The sequence below is a fragment of the Pleuronectes platessa genome, chromosome 2 (assembly GCF_947347685.1).
Source record: "Pleuronectes platessa chromosome 2, fPlePla1.1, whole genome shotgun sequence".
In the NCBI taxonomy this organism is placed as follows: domain Eukaryota; kingdom Metazoa; phylum Chordata; class Actinopteri; order Pleuronectiformes; family Pleuronectidae; genus Pleuronectes; species Pleuronectes platessa.
Window position 1 is genome coordinate 20,933,580 of NC_070627.1, and position 21,795 is coordinate 20,955,374.

Genomic DNA, 21,795 nt, shown 5'->3' on the forward strand with positions numbered 1-21,795 from the left:
TTTGAGAAAACAAAAAAACTAACTGCAGTGTTAACAGTTAAACAAATTTTATTTATATACACAATGTAATAAGTCACTTTGTCAGACAAACAACAGGTTTGAGTATACTAAGAAAAACTCCTCCTTGCTGTGATGAGAGAAGATGGCCTCTGTTTACATGTTGATGACTCTCGACAGCTTCTGGACTCTGTTGAGGAGCAGGTCGCCCTTCTTGATGGTTTCCTGGTACTGCCAGTTTTTACTATCAGGTCTGAAAAGAAGAACGGGAAAATGTTCAGTGTTCTGTACCGGTTACTGAGCGACGACGTGGATTTATTGAGGTAGAAGAAGAATGGTCAAATACCTATTTGTTTCCACAATCTCATTCACTTTATCAATTTTACAGTGAAGACGGCCGGCCGCAATGAACCGAGACAGTTCCCTGAGAAGAGGAAACAAAAGTTAATGATAGTGTAAAACAATGACCGGAGATTTGCAACAAGGATGTCACCGTGAAGTTGACCTTTGAATGTATAATATCACCACCTCTTGATAATTAATTTTATCCAATTACTTATGTGTCGGCATTAGTACATTCATTCTCAATGCAGTTCGACCTTGAGGCCAAGTAAATATTTGCACTAAATTAGTAATTAGTTGATAATAACTTCCTGAGATATCATGGTCACATGAATTAGACAAACTGAAAACAGTAGGACCAGTTCAACATTTTGGGAAACAATCTTTTTCATTTGACGAGTGTGAGATAAGAGACTTAGACACTACTGTACTCTAATATCTTAAATGTTATACTGCAGGCAGCCGCTGCTTGTCATAAAAGAAAAACATGTCAGTGTGTCACCTGACTGTCAAAAGATAACAAGCAACTAAATGCTCACCAATTACACATGATAGCTTGTTGGTGTAGTCATAAGTCTAAAAATCCATAATTATCCTTCCCAAAATGTCAAACAAATCCTGTAATGGTGACTGAATAAAAGACAACATAAGTGAAAGTTTAACCAATTGAAACCAGACCATTGACCATATTTGGTCAGGATCTTTGCATCTGAAAATTCTGCATCAGATAGACACATGCAGATTTACGTATCTTTCAAGTCAACCGCTATTGAAGTAAATTACGCTAATGGCTGACAGGAATGTTGTGACCCTGGAGCTAACCTTTTGTAAAAATTGCAGAATATGGCAATTAAATTTGGTGCACAGTTACTCACTGGTCAATGAACTCGGTGCTGACACCGAAGGCCTCAGCCATGTAGCCCAGGGTGAGGGAGCGGTAGGACTCCAGGAGCTGGCTGTAGGCCTGGATCCTCATCTCCCTCACATAGTAGCGGTAATGTGGTGCAAAGAGCCAGTCCTTCTTCATCTCCTGCTCCACCGTGGCTGTGGTAAAAAATAAAACAGTTTCACATTCATTAGTCAAGTGACACCGGCGTCTGGTACATTTGAAAATAAGACTGAAGAACTTTGCTACCTAAAAGGTCAAACATTCACACACTGGTATATGCGTATAAGAGAGCGAGTGAAACATCAGTCACAAGATGTGGATTTTATTTCCACTGGTAAAAGAAAAATGGTCCTCACCCAGAGACTGGAAGAAGACAGAGTAACGGCACTCGTAGAGCGAGAAAAGATACTGGCGGATAGTGGGCAGACTGTGTAGCACCTCCAAGATCTCTGCTCCCTTTATGACCTACACAGAATGTTTTGAACACATTAGTTAACAGCAGCTGAGCAGCTATTTCACATGTTTCTCAAAATGTGTGATACAGATTTCCTCAATAGCATCTTCTGAGTACATACACTGCTCCTTTTACCTTTTCACGAAGATCAGGCCTTTTGAGGGCGATCATGCAGACGTAAACGGTGTAGGTGACAAATGTCTTGTAGTCCATGAGCTCGTAGGAGGTGAAGGTGGACACTGTGTCGAGGAAGAGCTCAGCAGCTTGCTTGAAGTCCCTGATGGCCACACAGTAAAGACCCTGGTAGACCTTCAGGCGATTCCTTCGGTCCCAGTCGCCCCCCTCCTCAATGAGGCTGCAGAGATAGAACAAAGGTCCATAAGTACTGAGGAGGCCATTTGCGGAGATGTTGCAAACCACACACATGAGATTCTTCACCTCTTTGCTTTCTCAGAGTTGCGTGTGATGAGGTCACTATCCATGTAGAAGAGTCCGATCCTCAGCAGGTAGAAGACGATGTCTAGTCGGTGACCCAGAGCAACTGTCTTGTCATAGGTCTTCCTGAAGGCTGTTAGGGCGCCCTCCTGTGGAAACACACAAAAAGGCAGACACTGTCAATGATTTGTCGCCTACTTAAACTTGCGTACATTTCATGTAAGTGGTCAACTGTGTCTTACCAAAGACACGATGGGGTGAAAACTATTGTTTTTGACTAATACAACTGTACTATATCAGAAAGGAAGCGTCAACCACTTCACTATAAGGTCTGGTCCCACACAGGGGGATCTACACGCAACATCAGTTGATTTAAGGAACTTCACTTCAATAACAGCTGGAGAAGACTCGTACCTTGTCTCCAATTCGGATCAGATATTCAGCTTTGGCCATCATGGCGTCTCGTATCTCGCTCTCTCCCAGGTTCGTCTCTGCGTCCTCCAGCACATCGTCCAGACGCTTCAGCTCTTCCTCGTTTGCCTTCTTCATTTTGCTCAGCAGATCTGCGTCCAGCGGCCACTTCAGGTCCTTACACAGAGGCTCATAATACGGAGCCATGTCTGCACAGAGAGAGAACCACCATCAACAACTTAAGAGTTATTCAACGAACAGCTAAAGACTGTTTCATAGTAAATTATAGATAGGGACGAACAACTTAATGCTGTTGCACGAAGTTTGACAAACCGCTCTATCGGCTAGTTGACGTTTGCTAGCTGCGTTAACTAGCGATGCTAACGAGCATAATGCTGGAGGTTCAATTATAGCGTCCGCACTAAAAATAAATCATACAACCAGGAGACAACTTTGTGTGCGATCATTTAGGTCAACGCTCGTGTTGAGAGCAGACTTTTTGAAGCTGCCGTCACTGTCGAGTGGAAATGCTAACTCACTGTTAGCTTTGATAGCGTCCATGAGCTCAGTCTTCACTTTGACATCCTGTCGGTGACCGTCCATCGTCAGCAGGAACTTGAGCTGCGCTATCCGCAGGTCGGGGTTCTTGGGCAGACCCTCCTCCTCCAGGTTTTCCATCGGCATTTTGAATCGAAGAGGTATAAGCGATCACGAGCGGAAGCTTTTCTTTGTGCAGGAGGGCTCCACTGCTCGATGGTAACTGCTAATGAACGATGACTCCGGGAAACACTGGACCGTGTTGCTTCCGCCGGAGTGTCAGTCAACGAGAGGAAACAAGAGTGGATCGTTGAACCACCAAGCTTACATATACTGCCACCTACTGGACATGAGGGCGAGCACCACCTTCTGTTGAAGCGGTTCAGCTCATGTACTACAAATATGTCCATAACGTGTTTGTGTGTGTAGCCCAGGCCGTACTACATACTATGGGGAATTGTCTGCCTTGTGGGGACACAAAGTAAGTCCTCATGATGTAAATAATTACATTTTAAGGCGAAGACATGTTTAAAGTGTCAGTGTGTAGGATCTAGTGGTGAAGTTGGATGTTGCAGCTAAATACCCCTCACCTCATCCTCCCCTTCCAAACATGAAAGTCACCACCAGCGACCCTCTTAACATCTTCTTCCTGTCTGTTAGAATTTATTTTGAAATATTTTGAACTTTTATACTAACACGGTGCAATAACTGCCATACACGCTCCATACAGTTAAAGTCCATGCAACTTTGAATGTGTATAGTCTTAGTTGTATATTGTTCTGTTTTTGACTCTCACTAATAGCTCTTTTTAACTTGCTTTTATTTTATTTTTCCTTAATTCTTGTACAACACCTTTTACTTTTGACCCTGTGTTAAATGTATGTGACAAATAAAATTTGAAACTTTGTACTCCATTATATCACTGCGCCATTACACCATATATACAGTATACATTATGCTGGTTTCTAATTGAATCAAGCTCGACCATCAGATTGATGGTCCAGCATAATAATATCCGAGCAAAAGACAGATATTTGATAGACGGATGAGGAGTCACTGTAAGGGTGCAGGTTCCATTATTTCTGTGTAGGACTGAAAAGTTAATGATAACCAGCCTGACTTACTTAACTGACTCCGCTATGCAGTCCGGGCATGTGTCTCTACCAGAGAAGACACAATGGAATCCTTTCTACAGCAACTGGTGAGCTTTTACTCAACTCTTCTCCATTTCCTGAATAGTTCTATAATTGTCACATATATGTATATTTACATACTTTCAATGGACATTTTGAAAAGTGAGAAAAATTTATTTTTGTCAAAGTGTTTTATAAACCAAACTATAGTGTCCTGTATAGACCACACATTATGCTGTAGGTCTGACTGATCTTCAGAGGAAACGGAATTGTTTTGAACAGGCAAAATCCATTTGTGAGTTTGTCTGAGCTGGCCTCTGTTTTTAGCTGAATCATTGCACTATGTCAGCTTCTCAGTTATTTTGTAAGCTGCTCAGTCGCAGTGCCGCAGACAACCTGTTCAGAAAACCCCTCATCTGTGAACACATGTTCCAAAGCAGCTGTGATTTCCTCATGTTACGTCAGTTTATCAATTATCGTTATATGTGATCAGTCATATACATACTGAGTCGTCCTAATATCAGGCCAAAACACAGTTACTCTCTGATATATTATTAATGATGATGAGTATTATTTTAACTATTCAATTTGAAAGCTACGTATCAATATCAAGTATAGGCTACAGCACTATGGTTACTATGTTCTACATTTGTTTGTATTAAACTAATATTTCACTAATATTTCCATAGTGGGACAAATTCTTGTTTTATCTAATTTTCTCTTTTCTTTTCTTCTCTTCTCTTCTTTTCTCTTCTCTTCTCTTCTCTTCTCTTCTCTTCTCTTCTCTTCTCTCATCTTACCATTTCTTATCTTATCTTACATTCTCTTCTCTTGTCTTCTCTTATCATTTCTTATCTTATCTTAACAACCATAACTTTAACACCTAGTATAGCAGTTAATAATAACAGACATTATTTCCATGTTTAATCCCCACTGTGACCTGCTGTATTTGTGATCCCCTGTAGACTCGTGGCAATGGTTTTTTGCTCATCTTTATTCTGGGAGCTGGAGGAAGTTTTCAGTCTGGTTACCACTTGTCTGATTTAAGTTCTCCCTCACCGGTGAGCTGCATCCATCACACACATCTTTTCTTTTGACTCTATGGTTTCTAACATCCCACCTCTCGCTTCAACAATCCTCCACAAATGTACCCCCCAGTATCATCAGTTGTCATCTCTTCCTGAGCTCGGGCTACAAAGTGTTGCTTCCTTGTTTCTTCATCTCTGCAGTTTATACAGCGCTTCATCAACAGCAGCTGGTATGACAGACATGATGAGCCTCCGCCTGCTCAGACCGTCACCATGATCTGGTCTCTGATCGTCTCCTTGTATGCGGTCGGGGGACTCTGTGGTTCTGTCTCAGTCAAATTCATCTCAGGCAGGATGGGGAGGTGAGTAAAAGAGAGTTAATGCAGCATGTAGTCGTCTTTTTGACTGTCCTTATGAGACATGAAGGGGTGTGTGCTCCCTCATCAGAAAAAAGGCAGTGATCTTCAACAGCTTCCTTTCCATGGTTGCAGCAGGGATCATGCTGACAAGCAAAATGGCCAACTCCTTTGAAATGATCATTGTGGCAAGGATCCTGTACGGCTTCTCATCGGGTAAGAAAACAGGATCTACTCTGTCACAAGCATGACAAACTTTATTAATGTGCACCAGTGCAGTGTCTGTTTAGACCTGCCTGTTTGGAATGGACTGTTGTCCTGTGTTAATGTTCTGCAGCCCCTTCAGAATTATTTCTAGTCATTAGGGAGTTCTCCTCAAACAGTTTTAAAACATACTGTCACTTTGTGTTGTTTGTGTGCTGGACATTGTGTGCAGAGTTTTTTTTTATGTGCAGACTATGGTGCAGAATGAAGTTAGAAAATGTTGTGTTCCTCCTACCTCAGTGGTTCTCATGTTTTCATACATTATATGTCGGCTATTTCAGTCTGTTAAGCAACCGACACGATCTTCTGACCCAAGCTCACAACTTTTCAAAATAGAAGCCTTATAATTCAGCTCTACAGAAATTAAACAAATGTAGTGCTTTTATTATGAAGACAAAATAAGAAGTTTTTCTATGAATGTTGCTGCCATGAAGAGATCAGCAAGTTTGACTCCCTTGAATGTCTGTGGCAGTCCGATATTAAGAAATTAAAATAATCAGAATATCAAAATTACCTTTTGGGAATTAGTAGGTAGATTATGTTTTTGCCTGTTTATCAAAATGTTTTGAATTTCTTGCAGGTTTGGGAGTGAGCTTACATGTGATGTACCTCGGAGAGATCGCTCCCAGAAAGATTAGAGGCATAGTAACACTCACCTCAGCAACCTTCTCGTCTCTTGGCAAACTCTCAGGACATTTTTTTGGATTAAGGTACATGCTTATTGTGAATTTGTGTGAGATGTAAAAATGTGTGGCTGAAAAATTCAACTTGCACTTAAGCTACAATCAGAACATACAGTGGCTTCTGGAGGATATCATCTCCAGACCAGATAGGAAGTATCCATCTTCAGGTCTGTCCACAGACAGATAAAGGTCCTTGGATTTCATGGTGCAAGCCTTTTAACACTGTCAGTTAAGTTGAGTATATGCAGGTGTACTCAGACCATCATATAAACTTCCTGAAGCCACATTTAGTGGTTCGTGTGAAAGGGGCTGCTTCAAACCAGTGTTAGAAAATGTCAATGTAAAAGATTACATTTTCTAGAGTAATTTAATTTATGTTTTTTCAGTGAGATCCTTGGACGTGAGGAGCTGTGGAACATCGTCCTCAGTGTCCCTGCAGTTTTCTCTCTGGTTAATATCATGGTGCTGCCTTTTCTTCCTGACGCTCCCAGATATTTACTTATAGAGAAAGGTGACGATAAGGCATGCAAAAAAGGTTGGTATGTTTCCCTATAGTTTTAGAGTACCTGACCAAACAGGCTATCTATCAATGTGGGAGTGTGTGCCTCGGGAGGTAGAGCGGGTTACCCACTAACCAGAGGGTCCGTAGTTCGATTAATGTCTAATACAGCAGATGTTATGTTAAACTCTATTTCACCAACTTTTGTATTTTGAGCAAGGAAGTACATTTTTTGTACTCTTTTTTTAATCCAGCCCTCGTGAGCCTGTGGGGTCCAGCTGACTACAAAGAGGAGATGGATGAGATGTTGACGGAGCAGGCTGCCATTGAAGCCGCTCCACCAAAGAGCTCCCTGCAGCTGCTGAGTGACAGGACGGTCCGCTGGCAGCTCATCTCCATGTCCCTCATCTACACCTGCAACCAGCTGTCCGGCATGTCTGCTGTGAGCAGGGAACTTAGATTGGCCATTTTACGATCGATAAAGTTTATAGCCTCGAAGAAATCGAAGAGAGCTTCTTCTTGTAACAATCTATATTTTTAACATAACTTCATCCATTTATATACAGATGATACATTATTGTATTGTACTGCTGAGCTACTGTTGAGAACCTGCATACCCTGTGCTGTGGGATATTCATGCCTACACTCTGCACTCCCATGGGAATTTAAATCCATGGTTTCGCGCCATTTAGTTTCATCTTCTTTAACTAGATTCCAATTGCTTTATATTCTGTATTTTTATGCATCATATCCATATACTATGTTAATTTATTCACTATATCTGTATTTTATTGTATCCTGTCACTCGTAAATGAGGGCCTCCCTAAATGATAAAAAGCTTGATTGAAAAAATAAATAATCCATGCTTCTCTCCCTCACAGATCAGCACCTTCTCCTTTGACATCTTCATGGAGGCGGGGATACCGGCAGACAAGATCCGCTACGTCAGTGTTGGTCTCGGAGTTTGTGAGATCCTCACCTCAATGTCCTGTGTGAGTCACTCTCTCAGTATGCGTGTGATCACGCTGACTGTGACCCCTGTCTGTGCATTCACAAATATCTATTCACATTTCCCCCCTATTCCCTATCAGGGTCTGATCATTGAGCGCACAGGCAGGAGGCCGTTGCTTTGGGGGGGCTATGGAGTCATGTCGGCCTGCTTGGTGTTTGTTACTGTCACAATGAACCTGAAGGTAAACCTCTCGCCTCAGATAGTGATCCAGATGTGGGAATAGAAGATGCTCATTGTGTTTTAAAGGGGACACATCGCACAAATTGAAAAATATATTAAACCTGAAACTGACCTATTCACATGCAAAATGTATATTAGTTTTGATATCAGCGATGTAATAATTTCTCTAAAATATATTAATCTAGAATTTTTTATAATTATTCACATACACAAGTTTGTATTTCATCCAGGACTCCAGTTACTGGGTTCCTTACGTTACTATTGGTTTGATCTTCATCTTCATCATCTTCTTTTGTGGAGGACCTGGTACGTGCTTTACAGTGTTGAAAATAAAAAACTAAATTCAGGGCATCAGACACTGAACCCTGTCCTCTCTGTGGATCTGGTTCCTCCAGGGGGAGCGACAGCGACTCTCAACAGTGAGTTGTTTATCCAGTCCAATCGAGTGGAAGCGCTGGTCCTCATGGGAATCCAGCGCTGGTCTATCTTCGCTGTGATGGGTTTCATCTTTCCATTCCTCATTGTGAGTACAACCTGACATCAAGCCACACAAATATACAAGTCACTGTGTGAAGAAAAAAGGAATTTCATACCGAGAAAATAAAAATAACTTGTACATACAGATACACTTGAGGCCAATTCATTATTGGTATAGGATGCATTTGTCATATACAAGCAAGTAGTATTCTAACCAACATATAGGTGCGGCCCAAGCGACCACAGACATACATCTGCACATGTGTACGTAGAAATATAGATCTGTGTCTACACAAGTTATATGACGACAATAACAATTTATATTTCTACTATGAGAGCTCCTGACTTAGACCCCTTGAGACAGTGCAACATACAAGGCATAACAATGTTGCTTTTAGGAATAATTTGAGTTGTTTCCTTGTGAACATGAACCTCATTGTGATGCTTTTCTCATCCTGCGTCCCAGGAGACCCTCCACTCTTACTGCTTTGTGCTGTTCGCTTGCATGTGCCTGCTGGGTTGTCTCTTCGTCTTCTTCGTCCTGCCAGAGACCAAAGGAAAGACCCTGCTGGAGATCTCTGAGGAGTTTGAAGCTATCACTGTCTGTGGGAAATCCTTCGTAGGGAAGAAGAGTGTGGAGACCAGGTTATAATACAGAGCAGATACAAGTAGCTACAGACTGTTGAGATGCAAGAGTTTGACTTTTTGCTGCCCACAAATGGGTTAAACTATATGATAAACATTACGAATGCATCTTTATTGCACAGCTTAACGGTTTCTTTCCAGAGGGAGGATTTTTACTGATTCGTCCCACTCTTGCAGACCCAACTTTAACATTTAGTACAGCAAAAAAACACTGAAAGAAACAGGTATAACGTAGTAGAAACATGCTTAGAGGATTTTGTATTCCAAAAAGATGAAACTGAAGTAACAGCCTTAGTTTATTTGACCTTACAAATTTGTATTCATGAAACGTCATCAATGAGGAAATGACTCTGCCTACAGAGGGTGAAGGAAGACGTGTGATTTTTATTGTTTACTTTATTAAAACAATCAGGAAAGCTCAATTTCTGTCAAGTCTTCATTGTTATTTTTAACATTTTAACCCAACTCACAAAAGAACAAAACAAAAACAATAACAAGTTGACATAATCTGCATTAACCAGGGATTTGCACTGTGCGACAGAGTTAAGTGCTGGACAGTGACGGCCACACTCCCCCGGCATTCAACTGTCACTCAACTTGAATGCGTCGGCCGACTCGCCTGTGTTCTCGTCACCAACTAGTTCGGCCTTAGACTGAGCCATTGAAATTGGTTTTGCCGTTTGAATAATTTCAAATACTTTTGGAAAAACATTGTAATTGCCTGCTGCACATCTACCCCGGGATCTGCCTTTCCTCCCTGATGTGTTTAAATGTGAATGCTGCAAACCTCGGCCTGCGAGTCCTCCTCTCCTTCCGGTCGGCTCTTTTAGTAGCTCCCTGCCTATAATGATGTACATTTAAACCTTTGAAGGTCTCCTCTTCCTTATCACTGGCTGTCAGCTGCAGGAAGCTACAGGGTCTTCATTAGCGGCTAAATCCACCAGGCCCACAGTTCAGCGTTGTGGGGATGTGAGCTGTGATTGGCCGTAACTTGGCTGTATTCTGTGTTTATTATGGTAATATGAGTATATTTTCATTCACCTTAACACCTGCTCATGACAATGATGTGTAACAGTAATCAGAGGTGTAAAGTAACGAATTACATTTACTCACGTTACTGTAATTGAGTAGTTTTTTTGTGTACTTTGTAATTTTTTGAGTAGTTTTTGAAATGGGTAATTTTACTTTTACTTAAGTAGATTTTGACTGAAGTATTGTACTTCGCTACATTGGAAATTACATCCGTTACTGAGTAAAAAAAAAAAAAAAGTTCAAGGCGCAAGGCAATTCGCAATTCTTTCTATGAAAACTGATCGTAAAGTTCCCTGTTCGCGAAAAATATGCGCGACATGCACAACACTGCACAGGGAGCCACTGGAGAGCGGCTGAAGAGCCGCGGGTTCCGACCCCTGGCTCCGGCGAAAGAGCGATTTGTTTACTGCTCCGCCGTTAAGACATGCGGACGTCAAAACATTACTTCAGCTATAATATTAGTTCCGACTCACATTTTCCCCTCCCGGTCGCGCCTGTTATGGGCGCACCACACAGTTTGAGAATCACTGCGCTACACAGGGCCGGCCCTAACACATTTGGCGCTCTATGCAAGCTTCACTCCTGGCGCCCCCCCCCTTTTTTTTCAAACAATTTCCCACGAAAACGGAATTGCAACTTTCAGATGGTATTTTGCCCTGCATTTCTTTTCAAATAAACACAACAATGACCTCAAGACAGCGTCTCTCAGGAGAAGGAAAACATTCTGTAACATTTTAGCTAGACCTCAGATAATATGAACTTCTTCACCGTTCAAATTCATTATTTAAGATACGAGATAAGATAAAGTTTCGTTCAGTTCAACGTTCTCATGAAAATGAACGTTTTCAAAGAACGCGTTCTTTTGAACTCGTTCATGAACAACACTGCCTGAAACTCAACATTGGCCTACCTGCCTCGGCCGCTTGCGAGCAACTCTTCAGCTGTGCTGCTGTTCACTGCACAGCGAGCCTGGATGAGCTTTAATCACCTTGAAAATCAGCTGCTGTTTGTAGACTAGTGCTCTAAAGGTGGACCAAAGTTGAACCAAAACTTTAAATATACAGTGGGACAGCGGCATTTTAACTTTTTATTTTGGCTGTCATGTGGTTCATGTCTTGACAGGTCCTCCTAAAAGTTATTAAATGTTGTGTTGACATGCTACATTTTTTATGTTTTTGCACTTATATTTGTAAAGATTCTCCTTTAATTAATTGGGTTTATGACCCCTTGTCCTTTTTTGCACTGTATAGGAGCTGCCCCCATCAAGTTGTTGGAAGTAACTAAGTAACTTTTACTTGAAGTACATTTTAAATGAGCTACTTTTTACTTGAGTAGATTTTTAGATGGGTACTTTTACTTGTACTTAAGTAAAATTTCATCAAAGTAAAGGTACTTTTATTTGAGTACAATATTTCAGTACTTTTTACACCTCTGTGTGTAACTGACATTCTGTTGTGTAGTGTTAACATGCAGGGGTCTCTGTGGGTTTGGCTAACAGCTGTAATGGCAAAGTGACACCAGCAGATGACGATGTTAATCCTCTGAAAACACAGATCAGAAAGAAGCAGACACTAATGTTAACAGTGACCATGGCCTGTCTGCAGCCAGAGAGAAATCATTCAAATTCACAATATCAAAGTTCATGGAAGATTTTATCTCATTTTACTGTTATCACCGTTGTTAAGTGCATTTAAAATTTGATTACAAAATACACAGTGTTTTTCTGACTTTCCATAAGTATTATGAGAGTTTAAATATGTTATTTAAACCTTTTAACATCAGTATTTATCTTAGTTTGAACATCTACTTTAGACTGTCTTTTTAATACACTACACATTCACAAATAAAGACAACCTGACTCGCAACATTTGTCATTATTTTTTACGTCTCTTGTGGGTTATACTCATACAGATTTCTGTCTATTTAACATCCTTGTTAAAATCTCCCTGTAAGACACATTTTTAGAAATGTGATGCCACAGGATTTGGGGTCGGAATTCCCCCTTCACTATATAGTTTTTTAACCTGCTTCCAATCTTACAGACTATATGAATCTTTTTTACGATGTTTGATTACGTTTATTTTGTACTTTGTCTTTAATTTTTGAATTCACATTTTTTTGCCTTAATGTGTGATCTTCAAACTGCTTTTAATGGTTTTCATTGTTTGCCTTCAATACCTGTTTAAAGCACCTTGTAACTGTAAAAAACTCATGTTAATAAAGTTGATTAATATTAATATTAATATTAATAATTGTACTATTATTATTATTATACTATTAGAGCAGCGTTTTTAAATGCTTGATGGTATTTTATATAAACCCAGCAGAAAGTGAAAGCCTCCTGCAGGGTTGAACGCATGCATAGCAAAGAAAAGGTGAAACGAAGGCCTCAAACATTTTGTCTGTCCACCTGGAGACACTGAGCTCAGAAGAATCTCTGCAAATCAGAGAAGAGTGAACACAGTTGGATGTGTTACAGATTTGATGAGTCACTGTTTCACAAGTCTCAAGTTGTTCCTCGTCAACTCTGACTATTTCTGGACATGTAAGTGCTGTGCTGATTTCTCCAGTGAATAGTTCTACATGTGCTGTTCTGTGTCGGCCATGTGAAGATGATGATTAACTGAAACAGTGTCAGAGTACAAGCTGTACAAAAAGGCCACGTGCTTAAAATGTCCATTGTTCCTGACGAGGCTCTTCTTTGTCTAAGAGGAGTATGAGTCGCAGTCGTTTGAGAGAATCGCAGGTTAAAATAGCCTGACAGCTGACCCTGTGTGAGTGGGATGTGAGGAGCAGACCAGCTCTGGGTATTGATCTGAACATGCCCGATTTTTTCATCATGATCTATTCTTAATTTCTGAGAAGTCGAGGAAAGTGAAAAAAAAAATGCCCTGTCTCTCCATGTTAAAGGAAATGAAAATTAAATGTGTTCTTTCCTTTTCTCATCCTTTCACCAAGTTCCACGGACATCCATCCAGTAGTTTTGCGTAATCCTGCTGACTAACAACAAATTCCAATGAAAGCATATGACCTCCAGAGTTAATAGACTCTCTCCACAGTTTATAAATGCAGTCAGGCCTCTGTTCGCACCACTTGACAGCTTGAGCTGGCTTGAACGACCACTTGAACATTGTTTGAAAAGTTGAAAACCATGTGGAGGGGCATCTACCTGGAGGCTGGAGTCAGGTCATCAGACTCGGTTAGACGGACTGTGTTGAGATGAGGCCAGAAATCGGTCAGACCCCATGTGTGAAGAGGCTTTCTCTCCTCTCTGTTTGGACATGTTTGGTTACATTTAGCTGTGGTTCAAAGCAGCACCATATTGTTCAGCTTGACTTTATTGTGGAACTTTTTATTGATCTTTTAGTCAGTAAAAATCCTTTACATAGTTTTTCCTGTATGTGGCCTCCCCCACTTGTTGTTAAGATCAAGATTAAGATGCATTTATTAGTCCCAAACACATGCACAGACATGCACAGGCAAACTCATGCAGGTAGGGAAATTTAACCTCTGCTTTTGACCCATCTGGTGCAGGACACACAGAGCAGTGAGCGACCATGTACGGCGCCCGGGGAGCAGATGTTTGGGGAGTAAGGTGCCTTATCTTTTTGTTGTTTCTCCCTGGAGTTGAACCAGAGACGAACCAGAGACCTTTTCTGCCCATAGTCCAAGTTTCTTCCCATAGTCCACCGCCTCTTCAGTGTTACGAAATCATCGTAACACTGAAGATGTGTTCTTGACCACAGTGTTCGCTTGTTTTTTTTGGATGCCTCAATGTGTTGCTGTAAAATCAACATCACGGTCTCACTATGCCTCGTTTCCATCTGCAGGACTAATTGATCCATCCATCACTTCTGCTAAGCAGACAGTCAGAGAGCGTTGGGAGGAGAGAGGTAGAAAGATGAAAAGACTAGGAATAAGTGAATAAACACAACAGACACTTAAGTCATGTGCTCAAGGGACACAAATGTCCAGGGTTAAATGCTGCTAGCTGCGGGGGTTGTGCACAGGTGACACAGAACGGCCCCCTCCTGGGACCTGAGCCTGTGAACGACGTACTGGCGGTGGGGGGGCGAGAGCTGTATCATGAACCAGACGGAGCCCTCTGGCAGTGCAGCGTCGAGGTATATCGAGGTACACCTGGCAGATTAACCCAGACCTGGCAGGATTTCACCACATGTCAGAAACATTGCAAATGCTGTCATTTCCTCTCACTGTGGCTGAAGGACAACAGGCCAAACAAAGGCATCTACAGATGTATAATCCATTCTAACTAATAGTGCTGATTGTGTATCCTACTTATCTACTTTAATTACTCTAGTAAAACGTTGCAATAACTTGAGGATAAGCCTATTGAAACAGGGATTAGACTGAGAAGTGAAGCTGAATCGGATACAAATTGAGGAAGGAGGAAGGGCCGAGGCCACGATTAAGTGGGTGAGAATGCATTTCGAGATTAGTGGGTATAAGGTCTGTCATTCTAATACTGTTCACACCTACTTATCTGTCTTTCACTGTCTTTCCTCTATGCAGACGAGGGTAGAGGAGAGGAGAGGAGAGGTTTTGGTTTTTCAAAATCCGTTTATTGTACATTTCCAGGAAACGATTCACTTCTTACATCAAACACCAGATGTAAAACCCAAACAAACAATGTTAGTAAATAATACATATATACACACACATATATATATATACACACGCATGTACACATTCATGCACACATCCATACAAACTGTAGTTTCTCGAATTAAAGGTTTACATTCAGTTCCCCATCTTTCCCAATAGAGCATATAATCCTCCCAACAGCCCATATACGACTATATGTCAGCACATTGTCCATCATCACGTAGTAGGCGTGTTCTACTTTGAGTCTGGCTTCCATAAGTCCCACCAGCATTGGCGTCGGATGCACGCTGCCAGTGTTCAGGGCCTGGTTCCTCCGTGTCAGCCAAATGGCTAACTTGGCAGAACCAGAGACAAAGTTTAACAGGTTGTGTGTAAGTTTCTTTTTTACAGAATATTTCAGACTGTAAATGAACAAACCAAATGAAAAAACCTCTCCTAGGCCCTGAAACCATCCTTTTAACAAATCAAAAAAGTGCTTTCAGCCGAGGGCACTGCAAAAAATAAATGTTCAAGTGTTTCAGCTGGGGAAAAGAAAGTTTGTAGCTATCGCCCGGTGCCCTATCCTCCACTGGAGGTCTACTGTCCGTCCTTCAATGGGCAGCTTGTACAATGACTGCCAGCTGCCTTACGGGGAAGTGTGGGGTTCCAATAGCCCAGTCCACCTCGACCCTCTCATTCCTTTCAGCGAGTGCAAATTGCGAACCTTTACACAGGTCTGATGAACCGACTTCTTCTCCACAGTCTGAAAGCTGTCCAAGTGATGGAGTTGGGAAGGACCATAGCTGTCCACCCCTCTTCTGCCACTCCCCTACAGCTGGGGTGATGAATAGGGAGGGGAAAACTGTATTCCTCACTGCACTGGTCACACAGATCATTGCTCCTTGCAAAGACTCTCCTGGTTTGCGGCAGGTCGGCACAGACCTCCTCCAACACTTTGTTAATCTGTCTGGTAAACTTGATGTTGATGCCCTCTTTCAGGATGTTCAATGATGGTGCTGTCATCTTTATCTGATGGCCCAGTTTGGTGCAGTCAGCTCGTTTGATGTTGGCTCTGAGGCTGGCAGACTCATAACGTCGTAAAAAACAAAAAACGGCGGTTCCTCCAACCACCACAATCCAGGTGTCGTAGAAAAATCAGAGCAGAAAAATAAGGAAAAATACAGAGGTCAGTGAGGAAGGAGAAAACACCATGTGATGCCTGATCATTTTAACATGCTTCTCGTCTTTCTCATTGTTTTCCCTTTCGCATCTTTCCTCAGGGTTGTCAAGTGTTTTTTTTAGACGGAAACGTTTCTTTTCGTCCAGTTGATCAAACCCAACCTGTCTTTTTAAAACGGACACAAATCTAATTAATTTATCAACGTCATCAAAATATTCCTCTGCTTTAACAGCCCTCCCGAATGTTTCATCCAGGAAGCTGTTAATTTCTTCCAGCGTGTAAAGAGAGGTACTTCTAGCTTGGGTCCCAATAGATGATACACTCTCTAAGTCTGACTCCTCATCCATTTCTTCACCTATGGCCTGACTAACTGACTGACTCTGTCCCTCACTGATGTTCACAATGTGCTCTGTGGCATCTGAGGAACCTGCCTCCTCAACTCGTTCTCCTGCCTGTGACATTTCTGCAGCTGCAGACTGAGGGGATTTTTTTACATCCTCAGTCACACGTGATTTCTTTGACTGACTCTGTCCCTCTGAAGTCTCACCCTCAGGCTGTGAAACGTCCCCGCCACTCAATACTCTGCCGTGAGTGGACTTTGCCACTTCAGCGCGAGGAGCGTCCACCGATGCGGTGGGAGGGGACTCCTCCGCCTCGGCGCTATGCGCAGCCGCCGGTTCGGCGCTGGGCGCTGCCGCGGCCCCTGTGCCTCTAAGTGCAGTTGCCGGTTTGGCGCTATGCGCACCTGCCGCCTCGGCGCTATGCGCAGCCGCTGGTTCGGCGCTGGGCGCTGCCGCGGCCCCTGAGCCTCTAAGTGCAGTTGCCGGTTTGGCGCTATGCGCACCTGCCGCCTCTTCGCGAGCGGCAGCGGCAGCCGCTTGCGGGCCGCTGCCGTCACCTGCCGCTTTGTCTGGTCGCTGTTTATGCGGACACGATGAACGTTTGTGACCGACATCCCCGCATTCGAAACACTTCAGGTTCCCGGAGCTCGCGTAAACCATGTAGTGCCCGTCCCCGTCCAACACTCTGAAGGAGACCTCCAGAGTGTTGGTGGGGGACTCCAGGAACATAAACACCTGCCGCCTCAGGGACTGCACATGTCTCAATTTCACATCTTTACAGCCTAACGGACTAGAAAACCTTCCGAACCTGCTCAGCTCGGCTCTTAAGAGCTCGTTTGAAATAAAAGGCGGAACTCCAGATACCGTGATCCGTGTTGCGGGAACAGACAGCGGGTTCACCTGCACGTAGCCGTCCCTAATTAACAGCCCACTCTCAATCAACTGGTGCACCTGACGTTCCTCTTTTAAAAACACCACCACCGCTCTGCTCATTCTTGAGGCGAAAATTAAATTATCGTGGCCTACCTGCTCGCCAACAGCCAGCAGGACCTCCTCCACCCTAATGTCCTCTCCCGGCGGGACTATCCGCATTCCCTGCCGGATTGACGGAGGAGGCGTCGGGGGACGCCATTCCTCCAGAGACGCCGACAAAACCAGCGGTCTCTTAGTTTTAATCAAAAACAAATTTAACGAGTAAAAAAATCTATTTCTTCATGCAAAGATGCAATGAGAAAATTACAATGAAATACACATAAACAGGCAAAAAACTGTTCAAAACTCCGCGCCACTCACTCACGCGTCCACCACTCACTCGCACCGGAACCGGAAAGAGAGGAGAGGAGAGGAGTAGACCAGATGGACAGTGGAGTTAGTGTCACACAATATTAACCTGCCAGAGGTTAACACTCTGGCAGAGTGAGCCTGCCAGACAGGACAATGGTACTAAATTGCTAAACGGAAGGGATTCTGTGAGCGGACGATCAGGGAGGAATATCCAGAAAATCCCCCACTGCCCTTATGACCTAGACAGATTAGAGTCCATATAGGACTATGGGCATATCGGGATACCTTGTTAAAAACTGGGGATTCACACCTCAGGGGCGAGAAAGAAATATCCGAAAACGCAGGTAATGAAATGTTGAAAAACCCCTGAATTTCAGCTTTGGGTGTTTAGCCGTTCTTTCTGGTCCAGTGTGGCTCTTACGTGTCAAATCAGAGTGTGGTAAACTGTGATCCTGTATTTGTGCATCGGTTTTGTTCTGGTACATTCTTCCCATGATAATTGAACACACATGATGAGGCTGTAGGAAGGAAGACTGCTCGTAAGGCCCCAGTCAGTCTTGTCATGGGTCTTCTATTTACCAAGCTAGCCCAGTCAGCGTGTGTGTGTGTTTGTGTGTGATTACACACCATTGGCATTCCTCATTTGTGAATAATTGAATCAGGCTATCTTAGTTTGCTCAGAGCGCAGCTGTAATTTGCAGCCGTTCTGCTCTTAAAGACGGGTAATTATGGCTTTTAGAGTTTCCCAAAACATCTCAAATGGCTTCAACTCATTTCAGCTGTACATCTGGACTTCATACACACACACACACAGAGTATGCGCCAATGTGTAGTTGTTAATTAAACTGGTGCATTTTGCGATTGAAGTGGATTACAATCACAGGTATTACACACGGGTAGAGCACATAGGGCCAGTCAGAGATTTATTTGTTTATATATTAGTAATATTTTACACCTCTGTTGTCATAAAATGCTCATTTAATCGCTAACTGCCCTCTAGGAAAGTTGATGATCCCTTTGTCCTCTATGATAAGTGCCTAGAAGTGTCCTAAGTATTGCACTTCCATAACCACTAGTGTGGGACATTTCTAGATATTTTTGCTTTAATGTAAAGTGCCCACAAGTGTTCCACGAATTGTACTTCCCTAACACCAAGAGTGGGACAATTTAAGGCATTTTGCCTCAGTGATAAGTGCCTAGAAGTGTCTGGCTCATTCTGATTGGTCGGGACATTTGTAGGCATTCTGCTACTATGATAAGTGCCTGGAAATGTCCCAAGTATTGCACTTCCATAACAACTAGTGTGGGACATTTCAAGGCATTTTGCTTTAATGTAAAGTGCCTAGAAGTGTCCGGCTCATTCTGATTGATTGGGACATTTCTAGGCATTTTGCTACTATTATAAGTGCCTAGAAGTGTTCTTACATTTGCAGTCAGGAGATTGTAACAGCAGAAAACAGGTTATGAGCGGAGCTTACAGAACCCTCTGTCTATTTTCATGCTGTCACCTGATTTGGTTGTTGTGTATTCAGCACAGACACATACCTCAGAGTTAAGGAAAGGATGGTTGTCATTTCTCCAGACACCAGCTACTCTGTCAGACCTCAGGGAAGCAGGGTGCAGGAAATTCAATTCGATAGAATAAAAATAGACGTTTGCACAAATACTAGTTTATGTAACAACCTGCAGAAGAAACTAATTAAAGTCATGGTGGTGGAATTTTCCTGAATTCTTTATTGACCCTGAGTTGACACCTCTAGTCTAAATAGACCACTGCTTCAACTGACTATAGAATAAATCATGAATAGATCATTCTGTGACTGTACAAAGCTTCAGCTCTGCTAGAAATCTCCGTTGTTATTTTAGTTTTGATAATAAAATGCGTACGTCTTGATTGCAGGCAGCATAAGATTCCGTAAAGAAATTACTATTACTATTAAATTTGAATATAAATGAAACACTGACCCTTTTGTCCTAAGATTTGTCGTCCCAGATGCTTTGCCATTTTATAATCAGGATTATTGTGCATGACACGTCGTGTACGGCAAAATGTCTCGGTAAATGCGATGTTCCATATTAACATCATTGTTTCTGAAGAGACTTCGAGCTGCAGCAGCAGGCCCTAACCTCTCATGGCTCTAATTTGCGGGCAGTAAGAGTTTGGCTGAAAATGCCACCGTCTCATATAGAAGCATCCGCGGAACTCCATGATTATCTCGCCGCTGTCAGTGATCTTTGGCACCCCTCCATTTACTTTTAATTGCCTGGCAAGAGACTAACATGGAAACAAACCGATATGGGTTAACGGTAATGAGGATGTTAGGGAAGCTCATGTGTCAGGAACAATAGCAGCTACTACACTGAAGACAGAGGCTGGTGTGTGTTTCACGGTGAGACTCACTACTCCTGGAGACAATGATTACGGTGATACACGCTCTAAACTTCTGCTGATGTGAAGCACAGTCTGCAGCCGCGGTTTGAGGACTTACTAAAAGCAGGGGGAAGTCTACACTTAGGGAGCTGGCCATCAGCAGCCTGACATAATGCATCTCACATGTTTATGCAGCTGCCGTTGTCGTATCATAGCCGACTAAATTAGGATTCCTTTCCTACAGCGTCTGGAAGCTATCTATGGAGCGTCCCAGAGTAAACACGAAAAACTGGGGCGCACGCCTCGAAGGTTGAGGTTAGGTGAAGTAATCACACTAATGTGCCAATCATGTCAACAGCATTAGTGCCTCGACGCCTCTAATCAAGAGATTGGCGTTCACACACCTTGCTCCAAACATATGTGTGGATTATGGGGGCTAGTGTGGATAATCCCTTGACCACATGGACGTCGGAGGCAATCCAATTTACAATATGACACTGTTTAACACTTGCAGATACAACCTGTTATACAGTGAATGCAAATATTCGTTACGATTAACAGGGCTCAGCCATGCTAAGAGCTAGCGTGTAGGCAGGCAGATAAATGCTAACGTCAGCCTTAAAGTTACTGTTATTTTATTAAGTTATGAAGCAAACTATTGCACATATTTAAATTAAGACTTAATGGTGGTGAAAAACAAGAAGTCAGGGGATCGTTTTTCTGAGGGTGACAAAAATGTCTCTGCTGAATGTCGTAGCAATCCATCCACAAGTTAATGTGTTATTACAGTCTGGAAGTAGCGAACCCAGACCAAAGCTGTTTTTTGGATAGAAAATAACCAGACAATTTGATCGGGACATTTTCCAGAGTTTGTCTGTCAAATATGAAGCAGACACATTCAAAACAACAGGAAAAAGTCTGGAACATTTAGGCGAGGGAAACGTCTGGTTAGAGTGCAGGTGCAGGACGCAACGTTTGAATTAGGCTGTGAAAAGCAAAGTGTTTTTGTTTACAGCAAAACGACACTGTCATTAGCCCTTAATGGCAAGAGCTCTCAGTTCTCTCGCAGTATACATCTTCGTCTTCTAAATGTATGGCACATCCTTTTTATCCTGAGATATTTGTATTCTTTTTGTTTTCGCTTTAGAAACATCATGGATACTCTCACTGGCCTCTCTGGATGTTTCACCAGAAACTGGCAGGAAACTGTTTTGGAGAATGTGCGGAGAAATTGACGGAGACATTTGCGTTCTCTCATACAGCCCCTCCGGATAATTTCAGGAGAATGTTTAGAGTTCAGTTATTGTCGGAAAGCAGCATAACAGAGCCATCCTCAGAGCCACGTCTGTAAATTTGTGTGTGTGTTGGGGGGGGATCACGCTTAAGGCTCTAACATTGCCAGGGCCGGCCCTGTGTGTGTGTATGTGTGCGTGGCTGATAATGAACAAAGCATCACCAGATTTCATTAATCCCTAGACCATTGTCAGCACTTTCCAACATGAATAGGCTGATGCAATAAACAAGAGCTGAAGTTGCATCTGTTTCCAGGACAATGGAGCTCAGTGTGTCTGAATGTGACTGCACCCATAATACAGCCTAATTACATGTACAGTATTAACATGTCAGTGGAGGGTGACTCA

General features: G+C 42.6%; 2 protein-coding genes across 2 annotated transcripts; one reads left to right on the forward strand and one right to left on the reverse strand.

Moving 5' to 3' along the window:
* Positions 1-30: 30 nt before the first annotated feature.
* On the reverse strand, positions 31-3,344 carry psmd6 (proteasome 26S subunit, non-ATPase 6). The gene is made up of 8 exons (XM_053435793.1): positions 3,068-3,344; positions 2,532-2,737; positions 2,121-2,266; positions 1,818-2,037; positions 1,585-1,693; positions 1,215-1,383; positions 344-421; positions 31-250 (listed from the first exon to the last, which is right to left on the reverse strand). Exons 1-8 carry the CDS (start codon positions 3,210-3,212, stop codon positions 154-156), a joined length of 1,170 nt encoding a protein of 389 aa, XP_053291768.1. The 5' UTR covers positions 3,213-3,344; the 3' UTR covers positions 31-153.
* Positions 3,345-4,188: 844 nt separating this feature from the next.
* slc2a9l1 (solute carrier family 2 member 9, like 1) lies at positions 4,189-9,709 on the forward strand. Its single transcript, XM_053443980.1, has 12 exons — positions 4,189-4,266; positions 5,164-5,259; positions 5,428-5,588; positions 5,674-5,798; positions 6,427-6,556; positions 6,916-7,064; positions 7,283-7,470; positions 7,910-8,020; positions 8,120-8,221; positions 8,451-8,526; positions 8,616-8,743; positions 9,164-9,709. The coding sequence occupies exons 1-12, from the start codon at positions 4,243-4,245 to the stop codon at positions 9,347-9,349; spliced, it is 1,476 nt and encodes a 491-aa protein (XP_053299955.1). The 5' UTR covers positions 4,189-4,242; the 3' UTR covers positions 9,350-9,709.
* The last annotated feature ends 12,086 nt before the right edge of the window (positions 9,710-21,795 follow it).